Source organism: Herpailurus yagouaroundi, unplaced genomic scaffold (genome assembly GCF_014898765.1).
Source record: "Herpailurus yagouaroundi ecotype Mexico unplaced genomic scaffold, PumYag 190, whole genome shotgun sequence".
In the NCBI taxonomy this organism is placed as follows: Eukaryota; Metazoa; Chordata; class Mammalia; order Carnivora; family Felidae; genus Herpailurus; species Herpailurus yagouaroundi.
The window spans coordinates 20,249,971-20,265,172 of record NW_024412421.1 but is presented as its reverse complement, the minus strand read 5'-3'; the positions used below and the strand labels follow the sequence as shown (position 1 = coordinate 20,265,172).

Here is a 15,202-nt window from a genome sequence, read left to right as displayed (position 1 = left end):
GAGGTGGGGGTGGCGGGGAGGTGGGGGTGGCGGGGAGGTGGGGGTGGTGGGGAGGTGGGGGTGGCGGTGGCGGGGAGGGTAGGGGTGGGGTGAGGAGAGGCAGAAGATAACCAGCCAGAAGGCAGATTCTCTCTGAGAACTGTCAGAGACAGTGCTTGCTATCAGGCCTGGTATCTGAACCTGCCCTGTCCTCCCGCATCCTAGAAGAGGCCAGGGGTCCTGGAAAGAAATACCCCCACCCCCCAACTCCAGCTCCTGGTGATTAACAAGAGGCCTGTGGAGGGAAAAGGAATTCAAATCCCTTGGGTCAGAAGTTAACTATTTCCCATCTTCCTTTAGCATGCCTGGGGTCAGAGGACTCACAACCTCTCCCCTCTCTCACACTCAGGGAGAGGGAGCTGGGTTCAAGTCCTACCTCCGCAATTCACTAGCTGGGGGACCTCGGATAGGTTACAAAGTTACAAGCCTAGGTTTCCTGTCCAGCTAAATGGGGCCAATTTCACCCCTCCCCCAGTGGGGCTTTTAGGAGGATTTAAAGGGCTTATTACATAAAGTACATAGCGTAGGTCTGGAACTCTGTAAGCTCTCAGTAAATGGTATTTAGGTTGTGATTTTTTTTTTGGTTGTTTTGTTTTGAGCCCTTCCTTGCGGGTAGCCCTGCTGCCTGGCAATGACAGGTAACTAAATAAAATGAGGGGGGAAATTTGACTGAGACTTATAACATCCCGAGGTCTGAGAAACGCCGGGAAGGGGAGTCAGGAAGAGATGCTGGAGGTGGGGCCCAGCATCCTGGTTCCAAAGGAGACTTCAGCGACTCTGGCTTCCATGAAGGCATAATTGGGACTTCAGCCACATGTGCCTTGCTGCCTCCCTGATGGGGTGGCAGTCTAAACTGGACTGGGCCCTGCCTACTTCTTTTATTTACCTCTCCCCACCTTACACTCCATGGTCCAGCCAGACTAACTGTAGTTAAGTTCCTGGCCCCCATGCTGTTCCCTTGCCAGGAACACTCCCTGCTACCTGTCATACCCCAACTCTCCTGCAGAATTCTTCCTCAGCCTTCAGTGTGGACATCACTTCTTTCAGGTCCCCCCAAGAACATGTCAGCAGCCTTTCTTATCTGACTCCATATTTTTTCTCCCTCACTTCCTGCTGGATCATATGTATATACAACATGTGATATATATATAAACATATATATAACTTATATAAAAACATATATATAACTTATTTTGTCTATCTTTCTCCACTAGCAGGTAAATGGCCCCTAAAGCCTGGGTTTTGTGCATGTTTTCCTCATTAATAGAACCCTAGCACTTAGAACAGCAATATCTGGCACTTAGTAGGTGCTCAATAAATACTTGTTGTAGGTCAGATTCATAGTTAAAACTGCCTGGTGGCTGATCTGCTTCCTCCTCTAATTGCGGAGCTCATGATGTTAATGAGATACAGGTCTTTGTCATCTCTGAACATCTACTAACATTCGTTGGCTGAACGACCACTCAGCTGGGCCTTGGGTCTCAGACACTTCACTGCCTCCCTAATGAGGCAGGAGCTAGATTTAACCACCTCATCCATGTGAGGAACCTGTTGCCCACTTATACACTGTCCAGGATAAACATCATCCAGGAAGCCCTCACCTAAAAAACCCAGGGCCATTTCCAGATTCCCTTTATATTTGGGGGGACAATAACAGGCATTGGCTTAAGGACAAATAAAGGGAAGGATTTCCCCCTCAACACAAAGGATGTGACCAAAGACATAGTAAGATTTGCTGTCTCTTAGCATAGTGCTAAGGGAGAATCAAAAATCCAGCAAGGGTGGGGCACGTAGGTGGCTCAGGTGGTTAAGCATCCAACTCCTGGTTTCGGCTCAGGTCATGATCTCACAGTTTGTGGGTTCGAGCCCCGCATCGGGCTCCGTGCTGACAGTGCGAGGCCTGGAGCCTGCTTCAGATTCTGTTTCCCTCTTTCTTTGCCCTTCCCCCACTCATGCTCTGTCTCTCTCTCCCTCCCTCCCTCTCAAAAATAAAAGCTGACTTCTCAGTACAACAGCCACAGTACTGAGATGCTCAGGTAATCCTCAGTTAACCCAGCAATTATGCTCGCAGGTATGTACCTAACAGATAATGTACACTGAGACTGTCCACGGAGACTGGAATGATAATGTTCACAGCAGCACCAGTCATAATGGCCAAAACCCATAAACTCCTCAAATACCCATCGACAGTAAACGTGTCAATTGTCACATAATGGAATACTACAGGACAGTGAGAATCACCTACAACTACCTCCAGAACTATGGAAGCATCTCACAAAATGTGCGATACCCAAGAGGATATTCTGTACAGTTCTTTTACATAAAATTCAAATACAGGCAAGTTAACCTGTGGTATTAGAAGTCAAGATAGTGGTGTTCTTGCTGGGAAGGGTAGAGAACAGGAAGGGGCATCTGAGGTGCTGGCAATGCGGTTTCTTGATCTTGGTATGTGGGTGTTTTAAATCTGTGACACTCAGCTGTACACTTAGCATTTGGGCACTTTCCTCCATTTATGTTATTCTTCAATAACAGTGATTCTCTGAATGGAGACAGTTCAGCCTCAGAACCAAAGCCTCAACTGATTTGGACAGGGGAGGTCCTTCTCTCCCTCCTGGCTCCTCCATCATCCTCCAAATGCTTTGCAGAACTATAGTTTCCAGCCTTAGAAACCCACTGCTTAATGTAAGCAATGCCTTCCTCATCACACAGCAGGGAGGTGAGGGCACCCTGCACCGGGTAACCTAGGAACAGAGTGCCATGTGAGGAAGTGGGAAGGGAGATTAGAGGTTTGGGACCTGCTCCCCAAGCACAAGCTAACAGTGATGTGCAACAGGCTTTAGCAACCTACCCCAGTCTGCTGCTGAGCCAGGAAGGCAGCCAGCCAGGCTCAAAGCCCGATTTCCCAAATAATTCATTCCTGAGGCAGATTTATTTGGCCCTGTGAAATCCCACTGGATTTAAAATCCTGGCCTGACTGCTGACTGCCCCCGTGACCTCACACCAAGTTGCTTACCCTCTTTTACAACAAAAGGGAGTTACCACCACCTGCTTTGCAAGACAATCGTTAAGCATAAAAAATATTGGACTATAAGCTCCCCAAGGGCAGGAGCTTAGTTTTGTTAATTGCTTTAGCCGCAGTTCTAGAATCCTGCCTGATACATGCAGATGCTAAATATACGTTTACTGAAAGAACAAAATGTAAAAACAGAGGACATGGCCCAGGCTGGAGGCCCCAAAACAAAAGGCAATTTTTACACAAGTTCAAATAGCCAAACCATCTTGAAGTGAATTCATGCTCAGTCAGATTCATTACTGAACTTTGAAGTTTCCTACCAAAGCTAATGAGGGTTAGCTTTAATCTTACTCAAACACTGACTAAGGGTGAGTTGAACCTGCTGAGGGGCAGTAATGAAGTACTGGGTTTCTTTTACTATAATTAAGCTGCCTCTCTCAACTGTTTGCCATTAATGATGTATAGACCACAGTTAAGTCAATCACTTTTAATCACTGTACTAATACCATGCAAATTCCTTCCTCCCACCTCTTCTTTGTCTTAGCTTCCAGACCACACTTGAAGGCAGCCCCCCAGACTGTGGGGTGGGGGTGGGGAGAACATTCCAACTCTTCCTCCAGATTAACCTCTTGCTCTTAGTCTAGGCACGCAAGCCCATCACTAGGACACTTAGAGACTGTATCAAAGCCAGTTTCCCTACAGGAATGTTTCTGGAAAACCTTACGATAAGAATGAACAAATGATTAATTGCTCTTAGGACAGGGGGTGCTAACTGGTGTCTTTAGGATCTGGCACTCCAACATTCTACTTCATTTCATCCACTTCCCACTTTCTGGTAGTAAAAAGTGCCACTGAACTCAGGAGTCAGAAACTTCCATTCAAGTCACTGTAGTAATGACTTTCGTGAAGCCACAACCACTCAGGTTTCATTTGTAAAACAGACCTTCAGCAGATTGTCATGATTCACGCGAACACCTACTGGGCATCCTGTGAAGTATCAGGTCCTGGGAATAAACCTAAAGGTACAAGTGGTGTTTGTGACCCTCACGGAAGCTCATGAGCTGTTCAGCCTAGCAAACTGAATCCATTAAGCTGTTCCTGTTTCTCCACCTTTAAAACCTCCAGCAGGGCTGGGCTACAGGTTTTCTGAAGTACCAACTCTGAGATTAAGAGCTCAAGCTGTTTAATAGTTACCTTACCAGCTTTGAGAGAATGTCAGGAGGACAAAGCAAGCTCAGAGTTGTGGAAGTGCTTTGAAGAAGAAAGTGCACATGCAAACAAGGTATTAATTATATCAGATAATTTCTCTGAGCTCGACTTCATAGACACCTGTGATATTCATAACCCAGGGGCGAACAACAGAGGCAATTGTTCCTTAGCAATAAGGAAACTTGTCTGCTTGGCCAAACTTGAGAGTTTGTATGTACCCTAAGGATAACCCTTTCAACATGGCTGGATCCATCCTGTGCAGAGAGGACAGAGAGCCTGGAGTGGAGGTGCAGAGGTAGAAAGATGTCAGCAACTGAGGACTAAGAAGAGAAATGCCAGTATTTTCTGTTGAGGTGTCTCAATTAGTTGAGACCAATTGGACTGGGAAACTTGCTTTTACTTAAAAAAGAAGGCAACAGTCTATTTCACAGGAAAACCACTCTAAGAACCAGTCATGTTGCAGGGAGGATCAAGGTTAGCCAAGCACATTAACCCCCCCTTTTTTTTTATAACCCAGGTGTGCTCCTGGCATGAACCCACCATTTTCACAACCATAAACCAGACATCCAAGAAAGCAGAATTTTCTCAAAAGGTTTAAAATGCCTGACGTCACTGGGAAGCATTCACCAGCCAACCGGACCATGAAATCGAAAACCTGATCACCGCTTCCCCTCGACAACCTCAAGCTTAGTGAAGTGACAGTTAATCTGATATTTCTTGCTTCAGTAAGATAAGGCACAGTCAACACTCAAAAGCCACGAGATTGTAGCCAGAGAACTTGACAATGAGGGGGGAGTACAGATCTGGCAGAGGTCTGGTTAGCAATAAAGCTTCCTCAGGGAGCCGGAATTGGATTTGGGGCCCTGCCCAAGGTAACATTTTTACAGGTTGGCTGAGTTGCAGTTTGTTAGCCAGTCAGTAATAAACCCATGTGCAAGAATTTAAAGTTTATGAGGCATGGCCTCTTAATGCCTCTGCTTGGCTCCCTACAGCCAAGAGTTTAAGGAGCCTGGCCTAGCCAGGGTGTTAATTGTTTTGTCAATCTGCAGGGTTATGGGGGGGGGGGGGGGGGGGGAAAAAAAAAGGCCCCCACAAACTCCAGACCCCAGTCCCCTTTTGGAGAAACAAAGGAGAGCCATCTGTCCCCTAGGCACTGACACCCCAACATTCAAACTGTGGAAATTTGTATGTGGGGTGAGGGGTATGCTGACGAGGGCATTAGATTAATGCTAGGTGGCAACAGTTTTTAGTTGTTTTGAAAGCCAGGTAAACTGTACGTCCTCTCCCTGGGAAAATGCATACACAAATTCTTAAAACAATCTCACAGGTTAGGGATCCTCTGGAACCCCACCCAAGGATCCTGGGTAATAGCTCTTTTTAAGAACTTGGGTTTGATCCGTGGAGAAACCCCCACTGTCCTGGATGGAGGGAAAGGGGCCCCCATCAGCCGGCAGCTGCAGGGGTTTCCTAACACCAAAGTGACTCCCACTCTCCAGTTTTTGAACTTGTGGGGGGGGTGGGGAGAGGGAGACACAAGTAAACTGGGTGATCAAAAACATGCTTTGATCACCCAACCACCGCCCCCTCAGCTCAAGACCTTCCAGCTTGGGACCCCCCCCCAATTCCCCCAAGTACCCTAACATTCCAGTCTCAACACGGGGGTGGGGTGGGGCGGGGGTGTCCCCAAGTGCGTGATGGCCCCAGCCCAGGTGTGCCAAGCCCAGTTTCCAGGAAGGCTGCGGGGGCTCAGGCCCTCCGGGAAGGGCAGGGTTAAGAGTGCATTCCAGAAGGCGGGGAAGAAGGGGGGCGGAGGAGGGGAGCGCGAAGAAGAGAAACAGACCCGGTCTGTCTGTCGGGAGACACAAAGCACGGTACACAAAGGGGGCCCGAGAGGGGCGAAGGGGGCTGCCCGGGGCACGGCTCATCCCCACACCTGCGCGGGGGTTGGGGGAGGAATGTGGACCGCGCATTCCTTTGCTGGGGCCAGTGGGGGAGAGCTTCCCACGTCCAGGCTGGGTGAGGAGCGCAGGCGCCTCGCACCCCGAAGCAGGTCAAGGTAAGCCGCCGCAGAGGGGCAAAGAGGGGTTGGACGTCAGAGGGCGCTATGCTCTCCATCCTCCTCGGTCCGCCATCCACCCGCGCGTTAGCCCCCGAGGGCCTTTCTGCGCCTTCTCCATACCTGAGGCGGAGCCGGCGGCGCCAGAAGTCCCCCGCCCCGGCCTGGACACCCCTCGCGCGGATCACACCGCTGCGGACCACGTGCGACCCCCCGCGCTGCGGTTCCACGGGGCTACCTCCCGGAGGGTCCTACCTCTCCTCGGCGCCTGGCCGGGCTCCAGCTCCGCGCCTCCCGACTCCAAAGTCACTTCAGCTTCCCCGAAGCCCGCCCGGCACGGCTCGGAGGCCACGCGAGTCAGCCAGCAGACCTGCGCCTGAGGGAAGAGGGGGAAAGAGGGAGGCCGGGTCACAGGCATGCCCGGTTTCTGCATACCCATCCCCAGATTCTTTACTGGCCTTTCAGGGCCACCTTGACTCCAAAGAGCCCAGCCCCGCACTCTCCCCGACGCCACCACCGCCTGCGGACCCCACACAGCCAGAACTGCCCGGCCCGGGCTAGGGCAAGACAGTGGAGTACCTGAAGGAGGAGGAGGAGGCGGAGGAGGAGGGACGCGAGAAACCCGTTAGGGAGCCCCATGGCTGGAGAGAGAAGAACGAAGCTGCCGCGACGGCGGGCTAGCGCTCGGCTAAGCTTTCCGCTCCCCTTTGCGAGCAGCAGCCCGCGGGAGCGAGCGGGAGGGGGCCAGGTGAGCGCAGGTGGGTGCTGATTGGTCCGGCGCCGCAGGGTCCCGCCCCCTCGCAGGTGGGGCCGCGGCTGACTTGGTCGAGGCACCGGCGAACGCCCTCCGGTCCTCTTTGATGCCTTCCAGCGATCCCTCGGCTTTTCTGGAGCTCCTCCCGGCAGGCGCGGAGGCCTTGTCTCACAGATTCCGGGTTCGAGGGGAAAAGACAAAAAACGAACCAACAAAAACCCACCCCGTTCCTCAGCCTCCGCAGCACGCGAAGAAAAATGTTTTGTGCCTTGCGGCTACAGTGGAAAAAACAGTGGAGATGCATCTGAACCCGACTGGAAACAGAGGCGCCCCATTCATACTCCCCCGAGGCATTCTGTTATCCAAAGCTTTGATGGAGGCCGGGTGTGTCCGCCCCACACCCGGCTACAGCCCGGGCTGCCCACTGCCTCTTTCACCACCTCCCACGCCAGCCAGCCCGCTTCGAGGACACAGAGTAAGGTTTAAAACTGGCAGTGAGGTGCAACTTGCGGAAGACTCGTTACGTCCACTGCACAGCCGAACAAATGGAGGCTGGAGAGACGGTCCCAGTTTGGGACAGAGTTCGGAGGCTGTCGTGGGGCCCAACTGGGCAAGGTAGAGGGGTGGTTATTAGCCCCACCATCTCCAGCAATCCCCTTCCCCCATTAAATATAAATAACACTTTCTCAACTTTAGGTAACTTTTAAGTTTTTTAGTGTTTTTGAGAGAGACACAACGCAAGCGGGGGAGGGGCAGAGAGAGAGGGAGACACAGAATCCAAAGCAGGCTCCAAGCTGTCAACACAGAGCCCCAGGCGGGGCTGGAACCCACCAGCTGTGAGATCACGACCTGAGTGGAAGTCAGATGCTTAAGGGACTCAGCCACCCAGGCGTCCCAACTTTAAGTAATATTTAAATAAAAACTTAAAAAAAAACATAAAGACATTTACCTGTTCCTGAGTGGTTCAGTTGGTTGGGCGTCAGACTTCATTTGGCTCAGGTCTTGGTCTCAGGGTTCATGGGATTGAGCCTGCTTGGGATTCTCTCCCTCCCTCCCTCTGTCTTGTCCCTTCCCACCCCACCTCAAAATAAAAAATAAAGACTTTTCAAAATGCGGCTGTTTTTATTGATCTGAAATACTGATATGAGTGAAAACTGTTATATGCAAGCAGCCTTCCAGTGAGCCTCCTCTGGCAACCACTCTCCCACCACCCTTCTCCCATCAACCTCCTTGAGAAATGCTGAACCGCCCAGCGGGGCTGGGATTTAGACCTACTTTAGACCTGAAGTGCTTCCCTCTTCAGGAAACACAACTGGGCCCCAGGCACAGAAACTGTCCTGAGACTCAGTCCCTCCACTCTGCCAGCCTTCTCCCAATCAAGCCGAGTTTCCCCATCTTCCGGTTCCCTGAGGTCTCTCCACCTTCTCTAGATGCCCTGAGAACCCAAGCTGACACCTCCTCGACACTCTCCTTCCTCCTCCCCAGCTCAGATTCAGGGGTTTGAGGAGGGGACTAGAGTCTCTAATTAGAGATTGTTTGGCCCTCAAGGGCTAACCTGGTGGCCTCCCTGGCTTTCCAACTACCAGTCCTGTGGCTATGAGGATGACACTTGCCATGAGACCATGGTAGTCCTCTCTCAAGCTGAGCATCAGCTCTGGGGCCCTACCACCTGTGTTCAAACCTGTGTTCCACCACGATTAGTGCTACAACCTCGGGCAAGTGAAATACCTCTTTGAGGCTCAAATGGGACTGTGAGCATCAAATGGGACTATTAAAACATCTGCCCTGTAAAGTACTAGGATTAAGTGAGTTAATACATATAAATGAGGATTAAATTAATACGTTTAAAACCAAATCTCAGTACCTGGCACAGAACAAGTGCCCAAATGCTGCCTGGTATTATTGCTTTAGGATCTGGCTCATTTGTCCTCTGCCTCGTGAGTGGTTTCTCTCCTCCTTAGCACCCTCACATTCCCCAAAATAAGAAATGAGAAACACTGCAACCCTTCAATTTCACGGCTGATGGTAGAAGCAAGCAATTGGCATCTGGTGTTAAGGGAGAGCTCCTTTATCTGGCCTGTGGTCCCAGCAGCTGTGGGTTGGGCGTGGACAATGCAGGAATAGCCTGAGGCAGCTTGCTGAGCTCCAAGCCTGCCTTGCTTGCCCCGCTCCCCCGCAGGGGTCGCTTCCCGCCCTCCGCAGGGGTCGCTTTCCGTGCAGGAGAGAAGGTTAGATGTCCGTGCTGGGGAGCATGGTGGCAGCGAAGACTCCAGAGGGTACCCCGTGACTCCACCTATCTTCGCCTAGAAGGTTCCGCTGAGCCGGCCCGGAACCAGATGAAGCCATTAGGTGGACCGTTAAACACAGACGAGCCTCGAGATACAGGCCCTAATTAAGTAAACACCCGGCTAGAGGGCTGTTGAGCGCGCTTATTTCCGCCTCCTTCTAGGGCACTCAGCATTCCGGGAGAGGGCGGGGAGAGGAGAAATGGAGAGTCAGCTCTTCTGCCTGCAACTTGGACCACACTCCTGGCTTCTTTGTGGCTCCCCCTTATTGGTCATTTATTTATTCATTCATTCATTTAACAAATATTTGCTGGTAGCATGCTATGTGCCAAGCACTGGAGATACAACAGAGAACAAAACAGATAACTCTGCACCCTTGGACCTTCCATCCTCAAGTGTGGGGGTGGGGGGAATCAAGGAAAATAACCAAATAAGTAAATGTATGTTAGATAATACATGCTGTGTAGATGAACAAGAACCAAGTGGTAAGTGCCAATTCATGAGACATAAGGTAGGGTTGGAAATTGTACATAAAGTGATCTGGAAGGTGTTTCAGTCAGGGTCCAGCAGAAGACAGACTCCAGGTCAAGTGGTTCAAGCCTTAGTGAAGGGACTAGAGGAATGGGCAGGGTTCAGAGAATCAAGAGGGATGTTGAGGCACCAGGGACCCACAACAGCAGAAAGGCCTTAGAACTTTGAAGCCTGAAGGGCAAGGGGAAGAAATGGTGTCATTGAAAGTTGGGGGTTGGGGAAAGCTGGAGAATGAAGGACCACCCCTCCCAGATGCAGCTGGTGTCCAAGCAGACACAGGCACTGCCCAGAGCAGGGAGGATGTGGGAAAACTCCAACATCTCTCTCCGTTTGCCATTCATCTCCTGGCAGCGCTTCCCATGGACTAAACCCACCCAGAAGCCTGAGGGCAAGAAAGCCCAAGTAGTGGAGTGTCTAGGGGTCATTCTCCCCAGTCACATGGCAGGATGGGGGAAGACAGAAAGAAAATGGATGAGGGGTGGGTGAGAAAGGGGCAAAGTCCAGAGGCCTCAATGAGAAATGGACATTTGAACAATACCTGAAGGAAGTGAAGAAGCAGGTTACACAAGGATTCTGAAGAAAGAGTATGCCAGGCAGAGAAATCTGGGCAAAGACCCTGAGGCAGTAGTTTACTTGGGACAGAAAAAAAAAAAAAGAGAGAGAGAGAGACAGTGGCTGGAGTAGAGTGAGCAAGTAGGAAATGAGTCAGAGTTGGAAGGGTGGGAAATAAATCATAGGCCATGTCAGAACTTGGGTTTTACTGAGTGGGAAGGAAGGAAGGCACTGGAGACCTTGAGCAGAGGAGTAGTATTGAGACCGCAGAGGATGAGGGTAGAAGCAGGCAGGTCAGCTGGGATCCTACTGCAATCATCCAGGCAAAAACTGAAAAGGCTTGGTTTAGGGTGGACATTATAGAAGGGATAAGAAATGATCAGATTAAAAAACAAAACAAAACAGAAAATAACAAGTGTTGGTGAGGATATGGAAAAATTGGAACGTTTGTGCATTGTTGGTGGGAACGTAAAATGGTGTAGCCAGTATGGAAAACCGTGGAAAACAGCATGACAGTTACTAAAAAAATTAAAAATAGAATTGTCATATGGTCTAGCAATTCCACTTCTAGATACATACTCAAAAGAATTGAGAGCAGGGACTCAATTAGATATTTGAATATCCCTGTTTGGGGCGCCTGGGTGGCTCAGTAGGTTGAGTGTCCGACTGCGGGTCAGGTCATGATCTCGCAGTTTGTGAGTTCGAGCCCCGCATCAGGCTCTGTGTTGACGGCTCGGAGCCTGGAGCCTGTTTCAGATTCTGTGTCTCCCTCTCTCTACCCTTTCCCCACTCATACTCTGTCTCTCTCTGTCTCTCAAAAATGAATAAACGTTAAAAAAATTTTTTTGAATATCCATGTTCTTTTTTTTTTAAATGTTTATTTGTTTTTGAGACCGAGAGAGACAGAGCATGAATGAGGGAGGGTCAGAGAGAGGGAGACACAGAATCTGAAACAGGCTCCAGGCTCTGAGCCATCAGCCCAGAGCCCGACGCGGGGCTCGAACTCACGGAGCGCGAGATCGTGACCTGGCTGAAGTCAGACGCTTAACCGACTGCGCCACCCAGGCGCCCCTCTGAGTATATTTTAAAGATACAGCCAGGACACCTGGCTGGCTCAGTCAGTAGAGCATGGGACTCTTGAGCTCCCGATCATGAAATCCAGCCCCATTTTGGGCATAGAGATTACTTAAAAAAATTATTTTTTTTAATAAAGATATTGCCAACAACAAGATTGGCTAAAGGATTGGATATGGGTGTGATAGAAAGAGTAGGTCAAGGATGACTCCAGGGTTTGAGGCCTGAGCAACCAGCAGGATGACAACACCATTTTTTGAGTTTGGGAAGGTATGTGTAGTAGACATGGTGAGGGTACCACTCAGATCCTCCCTGGGATCCCTTTGATGGTTTCCGAGCTCCCCTTTCTTGGCTTGTGTGTGCTGATGCTTCTAGCAGCCTGCACATGTGACCCTCTTCAGAGACCTGCCCATCTGCTACTGGGGTTCCTTTGCTCTTGTAAGGAAGTGCCCAGGAGCTCACTTCCCCAACTCTTAGCCAATAACCAACTGGTGCAGGAATATGGAAGCCCAGGTCCCTTTCCCCCAGCCTGACAAATTCAGAGTAACTTACATCTAGCATTCTTCTGTGGGATCAGGCTGAAGCTACTCTCTGGGGACTTGGTCTGAAATCACACCCTGTTCAGCTTCTTGCCTCCCCGTCCTCCTTCTTCTTTTTCTTCTTCTCCTCTTTCTCCTCCTCCTGATCCTCCTCCTCTCCTTCTTCTTCTCCTTCTTCTCTTTATCTGTCTCCTTCTTCTTCTTCTTCTCCTTCCCCTTCTTCTCCTTCTTTTTTAAATTTATTTTTTTTCATAATCTTACACCCAACATGGGGCTCCAACACATGACCCTGAGATCAACAGTCACATGCTCTTCTGACGGAGCAAGCCAGATGCCCCACTAGGGGCCTTTTTTGTCCTGTTTCTCCCACTCCTTTACCTACTCCTCTTGGGATCCCTTCCTTAGTAAGTCATCCAGGCACATGAATCCATCTCAGGGTGGGCTTCTTGGAATCCCACTGCAGATGGAACAAGTTTGGAATTGGGGGAAGATCAGGACTTCAAATTGGGGCATGTTTAGAGATGCCTGGTAGTAGCATGTTGAGGAGGCTGTGGTTGGAGACACCAGGTCTGGGGGGAGATGTCTTGTCTGGGGATATACATTTGTCATGTTGGGAAAGCATCAGTTCTAGGGGCAGTCTGTAGAAAAAGACCTGCCTGGGTAGAATTCTGGGCCTCTGGGGCCTTCCCATCTCTGATAGAGCATGGCCTTCAGCAGTCAGAATGTCTATACTGTCCGGGGCACCCTCCACATACACAGAGCCAGGAGTCTTTCATTTTTTGCTTTTTCGAAAAGAAGTACACAAAATAAGAGAGAGAGAGAGAGAAGAAAAGAACATAAGAAAAGTAAACTTTTCTCTGATTAAAAAAACAAGAATTACACTTTTCCTGAGTTTCTTGTCTGCATTTAAACTCCTGCTAGGGGTACCTGGGTGGCTCAATCTATTAAGCATGCGACTTGATTTTGGCAGTCATGATCTCATAGTCAGGTCTTGAGATCCAGCCCTGTGTCAGCTCACACTGGGCGTGGAGACTGCTTAAGATTCATTCTCTCTCTCTCCCTCTCTCTCTCTCTCTCTCTTTCTCTGTACCTCTGCCCCTCCTCCAAGCATGCTCCCATGTGCTTGCTCTCTCGCTCTCTCTCAAAATAAATACATAATAAACTCATGCTACTTACTGTGATGTGCAGTCTCTGGCATTGTTACTTTCCTCTGTCTTTCTACCTCACTCTCTAGCACCCCTTTTTTCCCTCATTGGGAGCTCCTTGGGTCAGGGATCAGAATATAACTTCTCCAGATTCCCCCACACCACCCAACCCGGGAAAGGCCTGTGGCATTGAAATTAAGGTTGACAGACACGAGTCTGAACCTTGCCTCTAAAGACGACTGCCTGGGTGACCCGGGGTGAGTTATTTAATCCCTCAAAGCCCTCTGGAGTTAGTCGTTGCTATTTGATGGGTGATGGTGAGAATTATCCCAAACTGAACTCCTGACTTCCCCTACAAACCTGCTCCTCTCACAATCTGTCCATCTCAGTGAAAGGCAATTGCATCCTTCCAGCCTGAGGTGTCTTTCACTCCCTGACTCATCTTGTACTCACTCTGCTTTTCCAGCACTTGCCTCCCTGCGGTTCTCGGAACATACCAGGCGCGGGCCTGCCTGCAGCCTTTGACTTGTGCTTCCCTCTGCTGGATCGCCCTTCCCAAAGACGTCCACCTGCCTCTCTCCCTCACTCCTTCAGGCCTCTGCTCAGATGTTGCTCCTTTGAGATGGCTTCCCTGACCATCATGCATAGAAAGCATTCTCCCATCACCCTCTTTCGCCCTTCACCCTGCTTTATTTTTTCAGAGCGTTTATCACACACTAATTTATTAGTACATACATTAATTTTTTTTTCTTTTTGGAGGCAACACACAGTAATGATTAAGAGCAAGGACTCCAGGGGCGCCTGGGTAGCTTAGTCAGTTAAGTGTCTGACTCTTTATTTCGGCTCAAGACATGATCTCATGGTTTGTGGAATCGAGCTGTGTCTTGGGCTCTGTGCTGGGGGTAGAAACTACTTAAGATTCTCTCTCTCTCTCTCTCTCTCTCTCTCTCTCTCTCTCTCTCTCCCTCTGCCCCTCTCCCCTGTGTACTCACTTGCCTGTGTTCTCTCTTCCTCCCTCCCTCTCTCTCTCTCTCTAAGAAAAGAAAAAGAAAAAGAAAAAAAGAGTAAGTGGCAAGAGCCACTGTCTGGCTTTGAATCCTGAATCCAGCTTTTCTGACCTATGGGATTAGGTAGGTGATTCTAACTCCCGTGTGTTCCAGTATTCTCTAGGGGTTCCGGGCTGGCTCAGTTGGTAGAGTGTGAGACCCTTGATCAACTCTCTTGTGCTCCAGCAGTCTCATGTAGAAAATGGGATAAGCATAATAATACCTTCCTCATAGGTTATGATTTACTATTTGTAAAGCACTTTAGAACATTATAAACGTAAGTGCTTATTAAATTGTATTTATTGTCACTCTCCCCTCATTGAGTGTATCCTCTGTGAAAGATAGGTAATTTTTTAAGTTTATTTATTTATTTTGGGAGAGAGGTGGGGGAGGGGGAAGAGAGAGAGCTGGAGAGGCCAGAGAGAGAGAGAGAGGGAGAGAGAATCCCGAGCAAGCTCCAGGTTGTCAGTGCAGAGCCTGATGTCAGGCCTGAACTCATGAACCATGAGATCATGACTCGAACCAAAACCAAGAGATAAATGAAGGTTTAACCGACTGAGCCACCCAGATGCCCGTGAAAAGTATTTTTGTCTGCTGTTCACTGTTGTACATTCAGTGCCTAGAACAGCCTAGCATAAAATACTCAAGTATTTATTGAATGGATGAAATCAACAAGATCTTTCTGATGAGAGATCCAATGAGCTAATACAGAGATAAATGTTTTGCAAAGTGTCATACAAATAAAACAAGTCATAATAAAATGAACTACTACTATTTCCTGAGCACGCACTGGACACAGACTCTGTACTAATTACTTTTATGCATGAACTCATTCGAATCCTCACAACTTGACATAGTAGTTCATATTATTCTCTTTTCACAGACAAGGAAACTGGGGTTAAGTCCCTTGCCCAAGACCATACAGGTAAGGCAGAGGCAGAGCCACAGTGCAACCCAGT

At 49.4% G+C, this 15,202-nt stretch overlaps 1 protein-coding gene across 3 annotated transcripts in view; it reads right to left on the bottom strand.

The window, feature by feature from the left end:
• CDH3 (cadherin 3) overlaps positions 1–15,202 on the bottom strand; it is a 63,091-nt gene that overhangs the window by 43,084 nt on the left and 4,805 nt on the right. The window contains exons 1-2 of one of the 3 annotated variants that reach the window (XM_040442918.1): positions 6,897–7,804; positions 6,573–6,693 (exon numbers count right to left, since the gene is read on the bottom strand). In XM_040442918.1, the coding sequence (XP_040298852.1) occupies positions 6,573–6,693; positions 6,897–6,956 (181 nt within the window). In that variant the 5' untranslated portion in view covers positions 6,957–7,804. Of the gene's footprint in view, positions 1–6,572; positions 6,805–6,896; positions 7,805–15,202 lie in introns of those variants that run through there. The other 2 variants (XM_040442920.1, XM_040442917.1) reach the window with 2 other exon arrangements.